General features: G+C 45.6%; 2 protein-coding genes and 1 pseudogene across 4 annotated transcripts in view; all 3 read right to left on the bottom strand.

Annotated features, from left to right (window-relative positions):
- The window catches only part of LOC114200660 (protocadherin gamma-C3), a 155,738-nt gene that overhangs the window by 107,109 nt on the left and 28,708 nt on the right, over nt 1–19,921 (bottom strand). The window contains exon 1 of one of the 3 annotated variants that reach the window (XM_088023289.1): nt 17,375–19,905. The exons of 1 other annotated variant lie outside the window; for it this stretch is intronic. In XM_088023289.1, coding sequence (XP_087879415.1) covers nt 17,375–19,771 — 2,397 coding nt within the window. In that variant the 5' untranslated portion in view covers nt 19,772–19,905. Of the gene's footprint in view, nt 1–6,337; nt 8,864–17,374; nt 19,906–19,921 lie in introns of those variants that run through there. One more of the 3 variants, XM_088023288.1, reaches the window with a different exon arrangement.
- Nucleotides 488–3,049, bottom strand: LOC148164337 (protocadherin gamma-A9 pseudogene; annotated as a pseudogene).
- Nucleotides 10,381–14,907, bottom strand: LOC148164336 (protocadherin gamma-A8-like). The gene is made up of 2 exons (XM_088023551.1): nt 12,318–14,907; nt 10,381–10,404 (listed from the first exon to the last, which is right to left on the bottom strand). The coding sequence occupies exons 1-2, from the start codon at nt 14,778–14,780 to the stop codon at nt 10,381–10,383; spliced, it is 2,487 nt and encodes an 828-aa protein (XP_087879677.1). The 5' UTR covers nt 14,781–14,907.

Raw genomic sequence — 19,921 nt, 5'->3', positions numbered from 1 at the left:
TCTGGGCTTTTAGTTTCTTCAAGAAGAACGGATGTGTTTTGCCATTAATTTACCTTTACAAAATCAGTATCAGATATAGTTATGTTTCAGCAGTATGTAAGAAGTTCACAATGGGGCCTTTGAAGATAACAATAATAAATTTCAGGAATGGAAAACCACCCCTAAGGATTAGTTGTGAACTGATAACCAAGCAAACACACCCAAATAGCCCATCTCAATGCTCAATAATGAGAGCAGCCCCATGAAGAAGGTTTCCATTGACTGTAGGTTAATTTGATTATGAGAAAGTGAAAATTATATCAGTGATGTAACCAATAAATGCCTCCTATAATGTTATAATGTTAGAGCAATAATTAGGCGCAGTCAAAACTTGAATGGTGTGAAATATGTTAACATCAGTGTATCATACCTTAAGTGCAAACCTTAAAAAACAGTTATAATAGAAAATAAAGGAAAAATGGAACTCACTGGAACCAAAGAGGTGTTTTCTATAGGAAACCTAGAATCATCTGAAACACACAAAGAGTCATTTTCTGACAGCGCTCCTGGCTAATCAGCACGTTGGCATACTTGGGTTGGGGAAAGATCACATGACTCTCCCAGGAGTCCGCTGTGAGTGAGGTTTCCTGGGACTAAGTCTGCAGAAAAGCCCACACGCTATCAACACCCATAGAGTGAGAAGTAGGCACACCAGCTAATCCAAACCCCACAGCCTGGAGTAGATGTGAGATGTGCCAACGCCACAAGCTGAGCACCAGCAACACAATGACAATGGTGAGGAAGACGCAGGAGACTGCAGCCACTGCCACCAAGAAAGTATTAGGTGAGGTCTGAAGTCTCTGGGTATGCAGGGACCTCCAGATTGTTGAGGTCAGCCAGCACGTCTGGAATGCTATCAGCCAAGGCCACAGTGAGTGTGACAAGTGGACGAGAGAGGGGGCTAGCCATGGTCCTGGACCACCACCACCAGGCTCTGCTGGAGCGTGTCTCTGTCTAGTGGGGCCTGCACTGAGAAGTACCCAGGCTCACTGGCTTTGAGCAGGTGGTAGGACAGCCAGGCAATCTGACCTGAGTCTCTGTCTACAGCCACCACTTTGATTACCAGGTAGCCAGGTTTGGCAGAGTCCACACCAGTGGAAACATCAGTGGGGGAGAGTGGGGTACAGGATTTCTGGTGCACTGTCCTTCTGGTCCAGCACAAGCAAGTTCAGTGACACATTGCTGCGGAGCGGTTGGTTCCCACTGTAGCTTGCCCTCACCTGCATTTGAAGATCATGAAATTGCTCAAAGCCAAAGGAGCACAGCACGTACATCACACCAGTGTCAGAGCTGATGGAGACATAGGAGGAAAGAGGCAACTCTTGGATAGTGTCCTCAGCCAAGATGTAAATAACACCTGGGTGTTCTCTCCCTGTCAGGGTCATAGGCTGGCACCAAGAAGATGGAGATGCCTCTAAGGTTGTTCTCAGGGAGGTAGACTGAGTAGGAGTTTCCAGAGGAGTTGGGTTATCATTGATGTCTAGGGTGTAGGTTGATGTAAATTTCTGTGGACAGGGGTGGCAATCCTCTGTCTGTTGCTGTCACTGTGATGTTATATTCAGAGGTTTTTTCCTCTGTCAAGAATTTGGACTGTCAAAAATCTATAATAATCTATTAACTTTTCTAATTGAAAAGGTAAATTATGAGGTGTGTTACAGACAACTTGACCATTCTTCCCAGAGTCTCGGTCATGCACATTCAAGAAGGCAATTACTGTTCCAGGAAGAGTATTTTCCAAGACTGGCCTAAACAGAGATGTAATGATCACTTCCGGTCTATTGTCATTCACATCTTCCACCGAAATGAGCACTTTGGTCCTCCCCAAAAGTGTCCCCGCATCTTCAGCTTGTATTTCCATTTCATAAAATGCACATTCTTCATAGTCTAGACTCTCTGCCGTTGATATTTCCCCAGTATTTTCATTCAGCTGGAATAACGGAGACTGTTTTTCACTAATTTTCCAGAACTTATAGGCTACTTCTCCGTTGGCTCCCTCATCCCGGTCGCTAGCGCTCACAGTAAGCAGCCGGGTGCCCGGGGGCACGTTCTCTGGGACTTTCACTCGGTAAATCGGTAGAGCAAAAACCGGGGCATTGTCGTTTGTAGCCAGCACTGTCACGTGGATGTGCACTGTGCTGGAGCGACGCGGGTCACCGCCGTCCGAGGCGAAGAGGACCAGGTGGTGAGCAGCCTCTTCCTCGCGGTCCAGGGCCTTCTCCAGCACCAGCTCTGGGTGTAGAGTTCCATCGCCTCCAGTTTGCACGTCCAGGGAGAAGTGGTGATTGGGGCTGAGCTGGTAGCTCTGCAAGGAATTCATGCCCACGCCTGAGTCAACAGCCTCTGGGAGTGGATAACATGTTCCAGGTGCAGCAATTTCATTAATTTTTACTTCCAGATTCTCAGCCTGGAATTCTGGCACACTGTCATTTATATCAGTTACTTCTACTTCGATTCCATAAAGTTTTACTCTTCTACCAGGACTTCAAAGACTTTTTTAAAATTTATTTATATGACAGAGAGAGAGAGACAGCAAGAGAGGGAACACAAGCAGGGGGAGTGGGAGAGGGAAAAGCAGGTTTCCTGTGGAGCAGGGAGCCGATGCGGGCTCGATCCCAGGACCCTGGGATCATGACCTGAGCCAAAGGCAGACGCTCAATGACTGAGCCACCCAGGCACCCCCACCAGGACTTCAAAGTTAACCAGACACTGTGTGCTCTGAGCACAGAGCTCCTCTCAGTCTATCCTGCCCATGGTGACCAAACTGCCACTTAGGGGGTTCAGAGCAAAAAGCTGCGCCCTACCTCTGGAGACAATGTGGACTCCGCGATCCACCAGCTCCTGGGGCTCCAGCCCCAGATTCTTGGAGATATTCCCCCACAGTATAAGTCTTTTTCTGTCTTTTCAGGCACCAAATAGCGTATCTGGCTGACCTGGTCTCCCAAAGCCTCCCCAGGAAAAGGCACAGCAGAACCAGGCTCTTGTGGTACGGGAGATTCAGTGGAATGGCCATTGTTGCTTCATTACAGATATATTTTTTTTCCAGAATGCTTTCTGTGCAAATTGACTCCTTAGGTTCTTTTTTCCTCCCGCAAATTATGATGATCTTTTTTCTTAGGAGAAACCGAAGTGCCCCAGGTTAAGAGGGTGAGTTTTGTTGCAGCTTTTGCTACTGTTTGTGGGATCTGTGAGGCTTTGTGTAGTTGCAGACCCTAACATCGGGATAGGATAGAGAGCTGATTGAACTTTTCTTAGAGCTGGCGAACAGCGAGCTTAGAGTCCTAATCCGTCACTACACCCACTGAGATAATACTTGATTACAGATGACTGAAAAAGAAAATAATCTCTTCTAATCCTAATTGTAGACTTGTCTCACTGTTTCTTGCATTCTCATTTCAAAAGCAATTACCATTTCTGGATATGTTAGTTGAAAATGAAGTGGAATGAAACTTCTATTAAGTGCACTGTTAAATCGACATTTTTTCTTTCTTTTCTTTTCCTTTTTTAAAGATTTTATTTATTTACTTGAGAGAGAGAGAATGAGAGAGACAGCATTGGGGGGGAGGGTGAGAGGGAGAAGCAGACTTTCTGCTGAGCAGGGAGCCTCGATGAGGGACTCTATCCTGGGACCTCAGGATCATGACCTGAGCCAAAAGCAGTCGCTTAACTAACTGAGCCACCAGGCACCCCGTTTTATTTTTTTAAGTAGGCTCCAGACCCAGCACAGAGCTCAGTGCGGGGCTTGAACTTCCGATGACCCTGAGATCAAGACCTGAGCTGAGATCAAGAGTTGGAGGCTTAACCAACTGAGCCACCAAGTGCCCCTCACCATTTTTTCTTTTTTTTTTTAAATGGAAACTTGCATTTTTTCTTTTTTTTCTTTTAAAGATTTTATTTATTTATTTGACAGAGAGAGACACAGCGAGAGAGGGAACACAAGCAGGGGGAGTGGGAGAGGGAGAAGCAGGCTTCCTGCTGAGCAGGGAGCCCAATACAGGGCTCGATCCCAGGACCCTGGGATCATGACCTGAGCCGAAGGCAGATGCTCAACGACTGAGCCACCCAGGAGCCCCACCATTTTTTTAAAATATAAAATTAACTTATTCTTGATAGAATTTTGCTCTCCTTTTACATATGTAAATGATTCTAATTCCCTTTTTATAATCTTTCAAAATTTTTCTATATGTCATTATTTTCTGAAGTAACTACAATGTACAATACATATGGATTATTCACTTTGAAATTATTTTATAAGGTTAATTTATGCAGATGGTAAATTTGCTGGAGTAAGATTTCCTTAAAATTTCATTCACAAAAATAATTTTAATTAGGCAACAGTAATAGATTTTCTCACCTAATATTGCTAAATCTTGAAAGGATTGTTTTTTAAAATTTCATATTTGTGAATGTTACACTTTTATGCTATTTCGATTTTTAAAAAATTTCCTATGTGAATCCATAATGCACACACTGGCTATGGCATTTGGAATATTCAAATAAACACACACTGAAAAGCAAGTTTCCATTTCAGTCCTTCCATAAAGAAATTATGCAGTTTTAAAGTAGTCTTGGGGTGCCTGGGTGGCTCAGTCATTAGGCGTCTGCCTTCAGCTCAGGTCATGATCCTGGAGTCCTGGGATCCAGCCACATCGGGCTCCCTGTTCAGCAGGAAGCCTACTTTTCCCTCTTCCCACTCCCCCTACTTGTGTTCCTGCTCTCACTATCTCTCTCTCTGTCAAATAAATTAATAAAATCTTAAAAAAAAATAAAGTAGTCTTAGGGCGCCTGGGTGGCTCAGATGGTTAAGCGTCTGTCTTCAGCTCAGGTCATGATCCCAGGGTCCTGGGACCGAGTCCCACATCGGGCTCCCTGCTCCTTGGGAGCCTGCTTCTCCCTCTGCCTCTCTCCTCTCTCCTCTCTCTCTCTGTCTCTCATGAATAAATAAATAAAATCTTTAAAAAAAATAGTCTTAAACTTTTTATTGTAAAGGTCACTTAAACCTCTGTGATAATTAGAGAAAAAGAATACAAGATGTAGAACAAATTATTATCATTAAAAAGCAAAAAGTGCCATTACAAGAAATTCTTTCAGGGGAACCTGGCTGGCTCCATCAGCTAAGCATGTGACTCTAGATCTTAGGGTGGTGAGTTCAAGCCCCACAATGGACATAGAGCTTACGTTAAAAAAGAATTCTTTCAGCAATTTGTAAAGATACCATTTACTGAAGCAGTTACTAAGGAAGACCAAGCAAAAGACTGATTCTTAAGAAATGGCAACTTTGAGCATGAAATTAGTAATTTTTGCCATAAAATGGAAAATTCGAGATTCTCCTTCCCTCCTACAGATACAAGGATGATGAGAAAACCTCTAATTACAAATGTTTAGAGTCCCAAATAACACAAATCCAGTGACTTTCCCCCCTTTCTTCGAAATATATAGGTAAGGAATGACAGCAAGTGATAGAGGCAATAGCATTTCCTTTTCTTTTGTCAAGTGTCTTCCAGTAACTACAAGAGGAAGAAAAGGATTTTGTATTCAAGAAAATTTGAAGGAATTTAGATAATGATTGGACCCTCTGATGAATTCACTGAGTCTCTCTCCCCTGCTCCTCCCCCAACAAGATTTTTCTTACAATTTTAGAGTATTCAGTCATGACTAAGTAGAATAAGGAACTAGACATGAGGAATAAACATTTAAAAAGATGGAAACTCTACTAGTGAAATCAGTGAAGAAAGAAGGCTAATAGTTTCTTTGCTTTAAAGGACGAATTAAATGATTGCCTACTTTAAATTTAATGTTTACTTACATGTAAAAAACTCAAATATGTTAAATAAATGAGGCAATCTGGGTAAATTTCATTACCTATGAAAAAAGATATAAGAAACTGATATAATACTTTTGCTGTGAAGCAAGGAGGAAACTCACTACTTCGTAAATCTTAACTTGGGGTGATAACTCTATTATATGTCATATAACTACTCCCAGTTCACAACTCTCCTTAAAAAAATGGAATTACAGCTTTCTGATGGGTTATAATATCCTTTTTTTAAGATTTTATTTATTTATCAGAGAGAGAGAGACAGAGGCAGGCAGAGGGAGAAGCGATGTGGGACTCGATCCCAGGACCCTGGGATCATGACCTGAGCCAAAGGCAGACGCTTAACCGACTGAGCCACCCAGGCGTTCCGGGCTATAATATGCTTAAGACGATTTACTACTCTTAGAAATGTACTATATTTTCATATAAATATGAAAAATTGCATAAATGATGAAAAGAAGTAGATACTTAAATAGAACTCACCGGCGTTAGAGTTTCAGGATGGGAAGTCGACTCATTGGAATTACAAAGTGGAAATAAGGCCCCAGATGAATCACCGCAAAGTAGTATATCTTGTCCTGAACTCAACTGCTCATTGCACGTTAGAAAATTAAACTCTGTCTTTCCAGTATGGGCAACGCACAGATTGTAGGAATAAGGCAAAGTCCCTTCACTGTAGTTGGGAGGAACCACGGGTCCTGACTTGACACACAGACCAGGCTGAAAGCAGCCCCAGGCAGCCGGGCGGGAGGAGCGGCGCAGGCGCAGAGCAACAGCCAGAATCACCGCGAGGAGGAAGAGCACCGAGATCAAGGCCAAAGCCACCACCAGGTAAAACTGCAGCTCAGCCTGGGGGTCAGAGGGCGCCGGGCGGTCGCTGACATCTGGCAGCACTTCTTGTAGGCTGTCGGCGAATACCAGGAGCAGCGTGGCTGTGGCCGAGAGGGGCGGCTGTCCCCCATCCCGCACAGCGACCAGCAGGCGCTGGCGGGCCGCGTCCCTGTCGCCCAAAGCGCGCGCCGTGCGCACCTCGCCCGTGCGCAGCCCCAGGCTGAAGAGTCCCGGCTCGCTGGCCTGCAGCACGTGGTACGACAGCCAGGCATTGTGTCCCGAGTCGGCGTCCACCGCCACCACCTTGGTGACCAGGTAGCCGGGCTGCGCGGCGCGCGGCACCGTGTCGAAGAGCGCCGAGCCGTCGGGCCCCAGCGCCGGGTACAGCACCCGGGGCGCGTTGTCGTTGCGGTCGCCCACCAACACGCGCAGGCTCACGTTGGCGCTGAGCGCGGGCGAGCCCTGGTCGCGGGCCTGCAGGGTCAGCTCGAAGGCGCGCAGCTGCTCGTGGTCGAAGGCGCGCTGCGCGAACACCACCCCGCTCTGCGCGCTCACGGACACGTAGGACGCCAGCGCGCGTGGCTCCAGGTCGCTGTTCACGATGGAGTAGGAGACGCGGCCGTTGGGTCCCAGATCCGGGTCCGAGGCGCTGACTTGGGCAATAGAGGCGCCTGGAGGATTGTTCTCGGCCACGTGAACCACGTAGGAGGCCTGATGGAAAACCGGCGCGTTGTCATTGACGTCGGTGATGTGTAGGGTGATGGTAGTGCTGGAGGAGAGGGGCGGCTTGCCCCTGTCAGTGGCTGTTATGGTGACATTGTATTCTGGCGTCTGTTCTCGGTCCAGAGTCCCGTCTATTACTAACTTATATGAATTTTTAGATGAAGAGATTATCTGAAAAGGAACTTCACCCTCTAATCGACAATTAACCTCCCCATTCTCCCCGGAATCTCGATCATGTATTTTGATCAAAGCAATTAGCGTTCCTGGCCGTGCGTTTTCCAGAATTATTTCCGCTAGAGAATGGAATGTAACTTCTGGACGGTTGTCATTTTCATCTTGAATGTTAATTTCAATTGTACATTGTGCAGCCAGTCCTCCACCATCCCTTCCTTCCACCACTATAGAATATTCCTTGATTTCTTCGAAATCCAGAGTCTTTCGAGTTGTAATTTCCCCGCTCTTTGAATTCAGACTGAAGACTTGCCCTGTCCTGTAGAAGGAGTAAGTGATTTCAGAGTTGACGCCCTCATCCTGGTCAGTGGCTGACACCTGCACCACTGCGGTGCCTGGAGGCACGTTTTCTCGAAGGCTTACTCTGTATACGTCCTGGTTGAATACAGGGGGGTTATCATTGGCATCAGTGACCTGGATCCGGAGCTCAGTGGTGCTGCTGAGCGGAGGATCTCCACCATCCAAGGCAATCAGAACTAAACGATGGTAACTCTGTTGTTCCCGGTCTAAACGTTTCTCCAATGCCAGTTCTGGGTATTTACTGCCATCTTGTTTCTCTTTATTTATCAATGAGAAAATAGGGCTAAGAGAGAGTTTATAAATCTGCAGGGCATTTAAGCCAATATCTGCATCTTCAGCTGTTTCTAAGATAAACCGAGTGCCTGGCACAGTAGACTCACTTATCTGCAGGTCAAAAGAAGTTTGGGTGAATTTTGGGGTATGGTCATTAATATCTTCGATGTCCACACTCACGTGATAAAAATTCAACGGATTTTCAGCAACAGCCTCAAATTCCAGAGTACAGGCTGGCTTCTTCCCACATATCTGCTCCCGGTCTAGCCTGCTGCCCACAAGTAACTCCCCGCTCTTGGCGCTCACGGTGAAGTAAGCCTTCTCCAAACTGATGCGCAGTTGTCGAGTCGGTAACTCATGCACGGTGAGTCCCAAATCCTTGGCGAGGTTCCCTACCACCGAGCCCTCGGGCATTTCCTCGGGAATCCTGTAGCGGATCTGCTCAGAGAGCGCCGGGCCGAACAAAGACAGCAGGAAGGGAAAGAGCACTGACCGCCTCTCAGCCCAGCCCCTCTCGGCAGCACCGCTCCCCATCCCTCTTGCTCCCCTCAGGTTGCTCACGGGCCTGGAGACGCCAGATTACAAATAATCTCTGTGCTGCAGATGTCCGGAGCTCCGAACAGGCTGTAAGTCCTGTGTGAGGGTCAGGGTTTCTTCTTTTCCGGAGGAGGAAGTGGTGTAAAGGCTGGGCTAGCGAGTCTGATAGGGAAAGCGCGCGGCGGCTGCGCGAGAAGATCGCCAGTGCCCAAGCTCTCCATTTTGGCCAACAGCGGCGCCCACAGTTCTCACTGGGGAACTGCAGCCTCTGCTGCTTCAGTTTAACCAGCTACAGTAACAATCCTGCGCCTAACTGAACAAGCCATGTTTTTATGTTAATATATTTAATATCTTAAATTATAAAGCCTTTTTAAGGCATCTTTTCTCTTGTTTCCAAATTATTAGAAATATGTTGAGTTTTTATAGAAATCTACATATACTGGTCCATCCATTTCACCCTACCACAAACATACATTGAACTCTTGCCTTGTGCTAAGTACTGCCCTTGTCAGTGGCGATATAAAAATGAGTACAACAGAGGTCTTGACTTCAGCGAGTTCATCATCTACTGACCTCACAAAATCATTTCTCTTTAGTAGGTATAATATGTGAAACAATTTTAATCTTCTTTCATTGATTCCTAAATTTCTCCCCAACATTTCTATATTATTAATGCTGTTTTCATATCACATATATTAGAGAATATTAACATTGTTGCAAATTATTCTGTAAAGTTGTGCAATTTCATACATCCTCAAACATCTTCTGATAATATCAACACCCTCTTTTTAAAATAATTTTTTTACTCTTTTGACTATCTAAGGAAGTATTCATTTAAAAAAAAAAACCCTGTCCCTATGATGTAGCCAAGAGATGATTTACCCTACCTTTTTCTTCATGTCTAAAAATTACTTGGATTATGTCATACCCAATATAGTACATAAATAGTACATTAATTCATTTTTAAAAGTCACGGGGCAGGGGGGTGCCTGGATGGCTCAGTTGGTTTGGCTACTGCCTTCGGCTCAGGTCATGATCCTGGAGTCCCCGGATCAAGTCCCACATCGGGCTCCCTGCTCGGCGGGGAGTCTGTTTCTCCCTCATGACCCTCCCCCCTCTCATGCTCTCTCTCATTTTCTCTCTCAAATAAATAAATAAAATCTTTAAAAAAAACTCACTGGGGAAATGTTTATCTATTCTTCAATACACAGTCACAAATGGATATTTCAGTAGATTACATTACTTTCTTATCTATGTATCTATGTTATACTGAAGTAATGACTTTAGAATTGACCTTATGGTAAGTTTATTCACATAAATTTCCTGGGCAAATGAGATTTGTTCTAACTATTTTACTCCATCTGTTGAAGTTTTTTTTAACAATCAGTGAAGGTTTTGAACAAGAATAAGGTCTTTTGTCAGGGCAAGTTTCCAAACACTTTTAAAAATTGTAAATTATCAATAATATAGTTGTCCCTTCAAATGTCTGTACACCCAAACACTACCGAAAAAGTTAAATCCCAACCACAGTATGTGCAAAATAGGAGGAAACACTACAAAACCCTTGGGAAATGCTCTTTTTATAACTAACACATGCTTTATTGTGTTTTTCATTCTCATGTGATGACAAATCAGGAGTTAGCACTGCTAAGATGCTATAACAAGGAATACAGAAGATATAGAATCATTTTTAATTGAATTGATCAGCTTGTTTAGAATCTGTTTATATGAAACTTTTCTTTTTTTTTTTAAAGATTTTATTTATTTGACAGAGAGAGACACAGTGAGAGAGAGAACACAAGCAGGGGGAGTGGGAGAGGGAGAAGCAGGCTTCTCCCAGAGCAGGGAATCTGATGCAGGCTGGATCCCAAGACCTTGGGATCATGACCTGAGCCGAAGGCAGATGCCTAATGACCAAGCCATCCGGGCACCCCTGAAACTTCTTAAAACCAACATTCTGAAACTCTCTCACCATGAGAACACAACATCTTTCACATGGCTGTCCAATCAAAACAATTCATTGGAACTTACGGAAAACGTGTCTTCTGTATTTTTCTAAATGACATTTTATTTCAAATATGATTTTGTTGTTTTTATTTTTGGAGAGGTGATGGACATTTTAGGCTTTAGAGTCCAAGTCTTCTTTTTTTTAAGATTTTATTTATTTATTTGACGAGAAAGAGAGAGAGAGAGAGAGAGAGAGAGAACACAAGCACAGAGGAGCTGGAGAGGGAGAAGCAGCCCCTCCTCCCCGCTAAGCAGGGAGCCTGAGGTGGGGTTCAATGCTGGCTGGATCCCAGGAAGCTAGGATCACGACCTGAGCCAAAGGCAGACACCTAAGGACTGAGCCACCCAGGCACCCCTAGATTCTATGTCTTCTTTAGTATGAGCTCTTGGAGACCATTGACACATAAGGGAAACTGTTTCACCTACTACCAAGTTCCACCCTTTCAAATGTATTTGTTTTGAAATATAATAAGTATTAAAGTTTTGAAGGGTATTGATGCAAATACAAGGCTCACAAAAGGGGTTTAAAGTGAAGAAATCTCCAAAAGCCTAGAAAACTTCAGACCTTCAAGATCCAAACCCTAAACAGAATCTTAAAATTGTGAGATGTATTTTACTTTTACTAAGCTAACATAAGGATTTAAAAGTCTTGGTTAGGGCGCCTGGGTGGCTCAGTTGGTTAGGCAACTGAGTCGTCTCCCTGCTCCCTCGTCAGTCTCCCTGCTCAGTGGGGAGTTTGCTTCTCCCTCTGCCAGCCGCTCCCACTGCTCATACTTTCTCTTTTTCAAATAAAAAATAAAATCTTAAAAAAATAAAAGTATCAGTTATCAGTTATTTTTTTCTCAACTCTAATTAGGAATACACATATATATTTCCTAAATATAAAACACACTTACCATATGTGGTTGGGTAACTACTTCTTAAGTGAATGAGTGATAAGTGATAATTATAGCAACATAAGGAAGATTTTTAAATTTTATTTTTTATGTTTTTCTCTTCTTTTTAAAAAAAGATTTATTTGAGTGAGAGAATGTGAGCAGGAATAGAGGGAGGAGCAGAGGGAGAGAATCATCAAGCAGACTCCCCACTGAGCCAGAAGACTCCCCCACCCCACACCCCCCCTTGATCCCACAACCCCTGAGATCACAACCCAAGCAGAAACCAAGAATCTGAGGCCCAACCAACCCAGCCACCAAGGCACCCCTATTTTTTGTATTTTTAAAAGTAATCTCTATATCCAAAGTGGGGCTGGAACTCACTACCCTGAGATCAAGAGTCTCATGCTCGACTGACTGGGCCAGCCAGGTGCTCCACTTATGGAAGATTTTTAAAAGGTTGAGAGCTGACATGTAAACAATCTTGTCCAAGACTTTGGAAAGCAAATGAAGCAAATTATCATGATTAGAGCTCAATTTTATAGTATGACCACTAAAACCAAAAACTTTGGGCTACACTTTTAAAAAATATTTTAAACTATCTCCACAATGTGTGTTTTAAAACATAAATTTATAAAAAATATAATTCCTTTGAGAATTAAACGTGAACAAAGAACTGAACTCACCTGAACAGAAGCAGCAGCTTCATCCTTACATTGACGAAAATCTACGGATGTTAGCAAGGAATCATTTTTCTCACAGCTCTCCAGGCTGATGAGCGTGTCCACGTAGTTGGGCTGGGGGAAGATCACGTGACTCTTCCGAGAGTCCGCGGTCAGGGAGACCTCGTGGGAGTAGGTCTGCAGGAAAGCCCGCACCCCGTCCACGCCCACAAAGCGCGAGGCCGGCACGCCCACCAGCCCGCCTCCGGAAGCCTGGAGCAGACGCGACGCGTGCCAGCGCCTCAGCCTGAGCGCCAGCAGCACGATGACGAAGGCCAGGAAGACGCACGAGACTGCCGCCACCGCCACCACCAGATATAGCGTGAGGTCCGAATCGTCTGGGTCGGCGGGGGTCCTGATGCTGCCCAGATCGGCCAGGACGGCTGGGATGCTGTCGGCCACGGCCACGGTGAGCGTGACGGTGGCCGAGAGAGGGGGCTGGCCGTGGTCCTGCACCGCCACCACCAGGCTCTGCTTGAGCGCGTCTCTGTCCAGCAGGGCCCGCGCCGTGCGCACCTCGCCCGTGTGCAGCCCCACCGCGAAGAGCCCTGGCTCGCTCGCCTTGTGCAGGCGGTAGGACAGCCAGGCGTTCTGGCCCGAGTCTCTGTCCACCGCCACCACCTTGGTGACCAGGTAGCCGGGCTCTGCGGAGCGGGGTGCCAGCTCCACGCCGGTGGAACCATCGGTGGGGGGCGCGGGATACAGGATCTCTGGTGTGTTGTCGTTCTGGTCCAGCACAAACAAGCTCAGTGACACATTGCTGCTGAGTGGAGGGTCCCCGCCATCGCTGGCTGTCACCAGTAACTGCAAGTCTCGTATATGCTCATAGTCAAAGGAGCACAGTGCATATAGGATGCCAGTGTCTGAGTTGATGGAGACATAGGAGGAGAGAGGGCTTCCCATGATGATGTCCTCAGTCACAGAGTAAGTCACTTGGGCATTTTTGCCACTGTCGGGGTCATGAGCCATCACAGTGAAGATGGAGGCACCTCTGGCATTGTTCTCTGGGATATAGGCTGAATAGGAGACTTGAGGGAAAGTGGGGGGATTGTCATTGATATCTGCCACATACAGGGTGATATGCATTTCAGTAGACAGAGATGGAGTCCCTAGATCTGAGGCCATCACTGTGATATTGTACACAGAGATCTTTTCTCGGTCCAGATATTTCCATGTCACCAATCTATAATAATTATCTATTGATTTTTCCAATTGAAAAGGTAAATTATGAGGTGTGTTACAGACAACTTGACCATTCTTTCCAGAGTCTCGGTCATGCACATTCAAGAAGGCAATTACTGTTCCAGGAAGAGTATTTTCCAAGACTGGGCTAAACAAAGATGTAATGATCACTTCCGGTCTATTGTCATTCACATCTTCCACCGAAATGAGCACTTTGGTCCTCCCCAAAAGTGCCCCCACATCTTCAGCTTGTATTTCCATTTCATAAAATGCACATTCTTCATAGTCTAGACTCTCTGCCGTTGATATTTCCCCAGTATTTTCATTCAGCTGGAATAACGGAGACTGTTTTTCACTAATTTTCCAGAACTTATAGGCTACTTCTCCGTTGGCTCCCTCATCCCGGTCGCTAGCGCTCACAGTAAGCAGCCGGGTGCCCGGGGGCACGTTCTCTGGGACTTTCACTCGGTAAATCGGTAGAGCAAAAACCGGGGCATTGTCATTTGTATCCAGCACTGTCACGTGGATGTGCACTGTGCTGGAGCGACGCGGGTCACCGCCGTCCGAGGCGAAGAGGACCAGGTGGTGAGCAGCCTCTTCCTCGCGGTCCAGGGCCTTCTCCAGCACCAGCTCTGGGTGTAGAGTTCCATCGCCTCCAGTTTGCACGTCCAGGGAGAAGTGGTGATTGGGGCTGAGCTGGTAGCTCTGCAAGGAATTCATGCCCACGTCTGGGTCAACAGCCTCTGGGAGCGGATAGCGTGTTCCAGGTGCAGCAATTTCATTAATTTTCATTTCCAGATTTTCGACCTGGAATTTTGGGTTATTATCATTGACATCAGTGATTTCTATTTCTATCCCAAAAAGTTTTCCTCTGCCCTCAACCAGGATGTTGATATTTACTAGACACTGCATGCTTTGAGCACAAAGCTCCTCCCGGTCTATCCTGCCCGCAGTGAGCAAGCTGCCAGTTTTCCGGTTCAGAGCAAAAAGCTGCGTCCTACCTCTGGAGATGACGCGGACTCCGTGCTTCACCAGCTCTTGTGACTCCAGATTCAGGTCCTTGGAGATGTTACCCACGAAGGATCCTTTGTCGCTCTCTTCTGGCACTGAATAATGGATCTGTCCTCTCCCGATTTCCCACAGTGTGCCCATGAGCGCGCACAGCAGGACCAGCTCGCCGTGTCTCTGGTAATTCTTTGGAGCAGCCATTGTTCTTTCACTACTGAATCCACTCAGAATCCTCATTGGGCATATGTGTCTTGTTTACCTTTTTGCGGGAGCTATGGAGATCATCTTATAGAAAACTGGAGTGTCTCAGATGTAGGGTCAGAGTTTCGCTGCAGCCCTGCAGTTGGTTTGTGGGATCTGCGGGTCTTTGCGAGATCTGAGCCTTTATTAACCAGATGGCATTTGGTTAAATTTATCTCCAAATAGGTGAACAGCGGCGCTTAGAGTCCTAAGCAGTTACTGCACCCACTTAGATATGTAATTGTGTATATTAGGTTAGTGAGAGAGGAAAAAATACTGGCCTTTTATAGTATGTTTTGAATTTATTTAATTTGTCTGTGAGTTAATAGTTTAAAAGTTGTTGCCAAGAAGCACGGGATTAAGTAGGGTTAAAGTTTTACAAATTATTAAATGATCTGCATAGATTTATGGGATAGTCTCATGTTACTCAAATTTCTGAATACATTTACTCTTAAAATGTAAATCATTAAAATTTCATTCCTTTCTATGCTCTAAGCTTTATTGTAAGTCTATTATCAAATAAGACCTCCAGTTGTCACTGGAAATAAATTCATTTTTAGACTCAAGTAGAACTATGAACATGATTGACTCAGAAGGTGCTGTATTTGCTGTAAACCAGTTAATTATTATAGTAAGCTTTCAGTAGAGTTGTTGCTTTTTAAATTTTCTTTTTAAAATGCCATTTTAATTACATATTGATAATGTTTTCAAATTAATATTGTGAAATTTTAACAGGATAAATGCTTTTACTTTCAAGTTTCATCAGAGATTATATTATTTTGCTATTTCATTTACTTATTTATTTTTAAGTAATCTTTATACCCAGGTGGGGCTCAAAACTCACAACCCCAAGATCCAGAATTGCATGCTCTACCAACTGAGCCAGTCAGGCACCCTTGTTTTGTTTTGTTTTAAGATTTTATTTTATTTTATTTTATTTGAGAGAGTGAGAGTGGCTGGAGGAGCAGAGGAGGAAAGAGAGGGATAAGCAGACTCCCCGATATGCACAGAGCCCAATGTGGGGGTTTGATCCCAAGACCCTGAGATTATTACCTGAGTTGAAGGCAGACCCTTAACCAACTGAGCTAGCCAGGTGCCCCAGGTACCCTTGATTTACTACTTTATTTAAATTATGTATTTTTTCCTACTTGAATAGGAACTATTTTAAAAATACAAATGAATACACAATGAAAAGCAAATCTGCACCCTAATCTTCCACAAATGAGAGATGATTACATTTTAAAGCAGACTTAATTAACTTCCTAAGAAAGACATATATTCTAAAGTTAATTTTACCTTAATTAGTATTTTTTTATAGAGAATCTCAAGCAGACTCCCCGCTGAGCATGGAGCTGGATCTCACGGCCCTGAGATCATGACCTGAGTTGAAATCAAAAGTCAGACACTTAACTAACTGAGCCACCCAGGCGCCCCCTTAAGTAGTATTTTGATCAAGAGAACCACAAAAAGGGAACACATAATTATCACCAAGCAGTCAAAAAGTGTCACTATGAAAAAAATTATGTCTCTTTTCTTCAGCAGTTTGTAAAGTAGCCAGTAACTGAGCATTTGCTAACAGAAATCTAGCTAAAGATGACAAACGCATTATCTTATATATATACTTGTATGCACATCAGATTGGCAATTTTGTCTAAAATTTGAAGAATTCAAGACTCTATTTTTCTCCTAGAGGTAGTAGAATGACTAGAAGACCTCTGGCTATATTTGGGCTGGAAAAAGACAAACTAAATTATATAGGTGTGTGTGAAAAACCTATGCTGCAAATTAAAGAAAAAGTTTTTATCATCTGGTGAGCATACTGGTCTTACTGGTAAGTAAGATGCTTTTATTTTTTTTTAAGATTTTATTTATTTATTTGACAGAGACAGACACAGCGAGAGAGGGAACACAAGCAGGGGGAGTGGGAGAGGGAGAAGCAGGCTCCCCGCTGAACAGCGAGCCTGATGCGGGGCTTGATCCCAGGACTCTGGGATCATGACCTGAGCCGAAGGCAGATGCTTAACGACTGAGCCACCCAGGCACCCCAGTAAAATGCTTTTAAACACACATACAGTTCATTGCATATAATTGGAAAATATCCATCTACATAAAAATCCAGGTTAAGGTATTTTATTCTAGGAGGCTTTGAAACAAAAGGAAGTGAATAAAAGAAACAAAACCGTTAAATCAGTTATGAAAAATGCTCAATTTTAGCTTAATTTTTTTTGCTTTAAAGGTTTATTTAAATGACTGCCCACTTTTACATTTATACTATATCCAGCTAAAAAAAAGTATATTAGGTAATAGGAAGAAAAACTTAGGAAAAAATCTCATTGGCTTTTAGGAGATAGCCTATAAAATTGATTCCCTTCCTAGATAAAACCACACTCTAAGTGCTTCATAGATCTGAGCCTGTTAAGACATCCCTAAAAGAGACATAACTCCTCCTACTTCAACTTCTCATGAAGATTGGTATGATAGCTTTTTTACTTTATAGAGAAACTTTTAGATCTACAAATTGTATATTTTTCCCATGAACATAAAGAATTGGGTAGATCATAAGAAGCAGGTTATGCTTCAAAGAGACTCACCAGATGGGAGGTTGACTCACTGGATTTGCAAAGTGGAAATAAGGCCCCAGATGAATCACCGAAAAGTATGTCTTGTTCTGAACTCAACTGCTCATTGCACTTTAGAAAATTAAACTCTGTCTTTCCAGTATGGGCAACACACAAATTGTAGGAATAAGGCAAAGTCCCTTCGCTGTAGTTGGGAGGAACCACAGGTCCTGACTTGAAACACAGACCCGGCTGAAAGCAGCTCCAGGTGGTCGGGCTGGAGGAGGGACGAAGGTGCAAGGCGATGGCCAGAGTCACCGCCAGGAGGAAAAGTACTGAGATCAAAGCCAAAGCTACCACCAGGTAAAACTGCAGCTCAGCCTGGGGGTCAGAGGGCGCCGGGCGGTCGCTGACATCTGGCAGCACTTCTTGTAGGCTGTCGGCGAAAACCAGGAGCAGCGTGGCTGTGGCCGAGAGGGGCGGCTGTCCCCCATCCCGCACAGCGACCAGCAGGCGCTGGCGGGCCGCGTCCCTGTCGCCCAAAGCGCGCGCCGTGCGCACCTCGCCCGTGCGCAGCCCCAGGCTGAAGAGTCCCGGCTCGCTGGCCTGCAGCACGTGGTACGACAGCCAGGCATTGTGTCCCGAGTCGGCGTCCACCGCCACCACCTTGGTGACCAGGTAGCCGGGCTGCGCGGCGCGCGGCACCGTGTCGAAGAGCGCCGAGCCGTCGGGCCCCAGCGCCGGGTACAGCACCCGGGGCGCGTTGTCGTTGCGGTCGCCCACCAACACGCGCAGGCTCACGTTGGCCCTGAGCGCGGGCGAGCCCTGGTCGCGGGCCTGCAGGGTCAGCTCGAAGGCGCGCAGCTGCTCGTGGTCGAAGGCGCGCTGCGCGAACACCACCCCGCTCTGCGCGCTCACGGACACGTAGGACGCCAGCGCGCGTGGCTCCAGGTCGCTGTTCACGATGGAGTAGGAGACGCGACCGTTAGTCCCCAGGTCGGGGTCGGAGGCGCTGACTTGGGCAATGGATGCTCCAGGAGGATTATTCTCAGCCACATGGACTACGTAAGAAGGCTGTTCGAAAACCGGCGGGTTGTCGTTGACATCGCCGATGTGTAGGGTGACGCTTGAGCTAGAAGAAAGGGGAGGCTTGCCCCTGTCGGTGGCTGTGATAGTGACATTGTACTCAGGGGTCTGCTCACGGTCTAGAATTCCATCTGTCACTAATTTATAGGTGTTTATCGAAGAAGAGACTATTTTAAATGGAACATCACCTTCTAATTTACAAATAACTTCTCCGTTGTGTCCAGAATCCTTGTCACGGATTTTAAGCAAAGCAACGTGTGTTCCCAGGTTGGTGTCCTCCATAATAATATCCCGCAGAGATTGGAATACCACTTCTGGGATATTGTCATTTATGTCTTGGACCTCTATCTCCACGGTACATTGAGCAATCATTCCTCCACCATCCCTTGCTTCCAAAACTATGGAATATTCTTTGACTTCCTCAAAATCTAACCTACTTAGAATAGTAATTTCCCCGGTAATAGAATTCAGGTCAAACTGGGTGATCTGGCCTGCTTCAGTGAAAGAGAAGGTGATCTGGGCATTGACACCCTCATCCTGGTCAGTGGCCATCACTCGAAGCACAGGGGTGCCCGGAAGCACGTTTTCCAGAACGCTCACCCTGTATAGTTCTTGGCTGAACACTGGGGGGTTATCATTGGCATCAGTCACTAGGACCTGTATCTGGGCAGTACTACTAAGGGGTGGGTCCCCGCAGTCCAACGCAGTCAAGGTCAACTGGTAGGATTTCTGCTCTTCCCGGTCTAAAGGCGTTTTTAGTACCAGCTCAGGGTATTTACCGCCATCTTGTTTCTCTTTATTCACCAGTGAGAAATGATCATTGGGGTTGAGCTGGTAATTCTGTAGTGAGTTGGTACCAATATCTGCATCATGGGCAGATCCTAAAATAAATCGTGCCCCGGGCTTTGTAGACTCACTTATCTGCAGGTCAAAAGAAGTTTGGGTGAATTTGGGGGTATGGTCATTAATATCTTCGATGTCCACACTCACGTGATAAAAATTCAACGGATTTTCAGCAACAGCCTCAAATTCCAGAGTACAGGCTGGCTTCTTCCCACATATCTGCTCCCGGTCTAGCCTGCTGCCCACAAGTAACTCCCCGCTCTTGGCGCTCACGGTGAAGTAAGCCTTCTCCAAACTGATGCGCAGTTGTCGAGTCGGTAACTCATGCACGGTGAGTCCCAAATCCTTGGCGAGGTTCCCTACCACCGAGCCCTCGGGCATTTCCTCGGGAATCCTGTAGCGGATCTGCTCAGAGAGCGCCGGGCCGAACAAAGACAGCAGGAAGGGAAAGAGCACTGGCCGCCTCTCAGCCCAGCCCCTCTCGGCAGCACCGCTCCCCATCCCTCTTGCTCCCCTCAGGTTGCTCACGGGCCTGGAGACGCCGGATTACAAATAATCTCTGTGCTGCAGATGTCCGGAGCTCCGAACAGGCTGTAAGTCCTGTGTGAGGGTCAGGGTTTCTTCTTTTCCGGAGGAGGAAGTGGTGTAAAG

The sequence above is a fragment of the Eumetopias jubatus genome, unplaced genomic scaffold (assembly GCF_037043125.1).
Source record: "Eumetopias jubatus isolate StellerSeaLion01/CBP00866 unplaced genomic scaffold, mEumJub1_p1.0 scaffold_5, whole genome shotgun sequence".
Lineage (NCBI taxonomy): Eukaryota > Metazoa > Chordata > Mammalia > Carnivora > Otariidae > Eumetopias > Eumetopias jubatus.
This window is presented reverse-complemented; position numbering and strand designations above follow the sequence as displayed.

Excerpts from the sequence above, each read along its gene's own strand:
- LOC148164336 (XM_088023551.1), bottom strand. The coding sequence starts at position 14,780 with ATGAGGATTCTGAGTGGATTCAGTAGTGAAAGAACAATGGCTGCTCCA. Across the intron at positions 10,405-12,317 it reads AAGCTGCTGCTTCTGTTCAG|CATCTTAGCAGTGCTAACTC; the intron begins GTGAGTTCAGTT and ends TCCTTGTTATAG.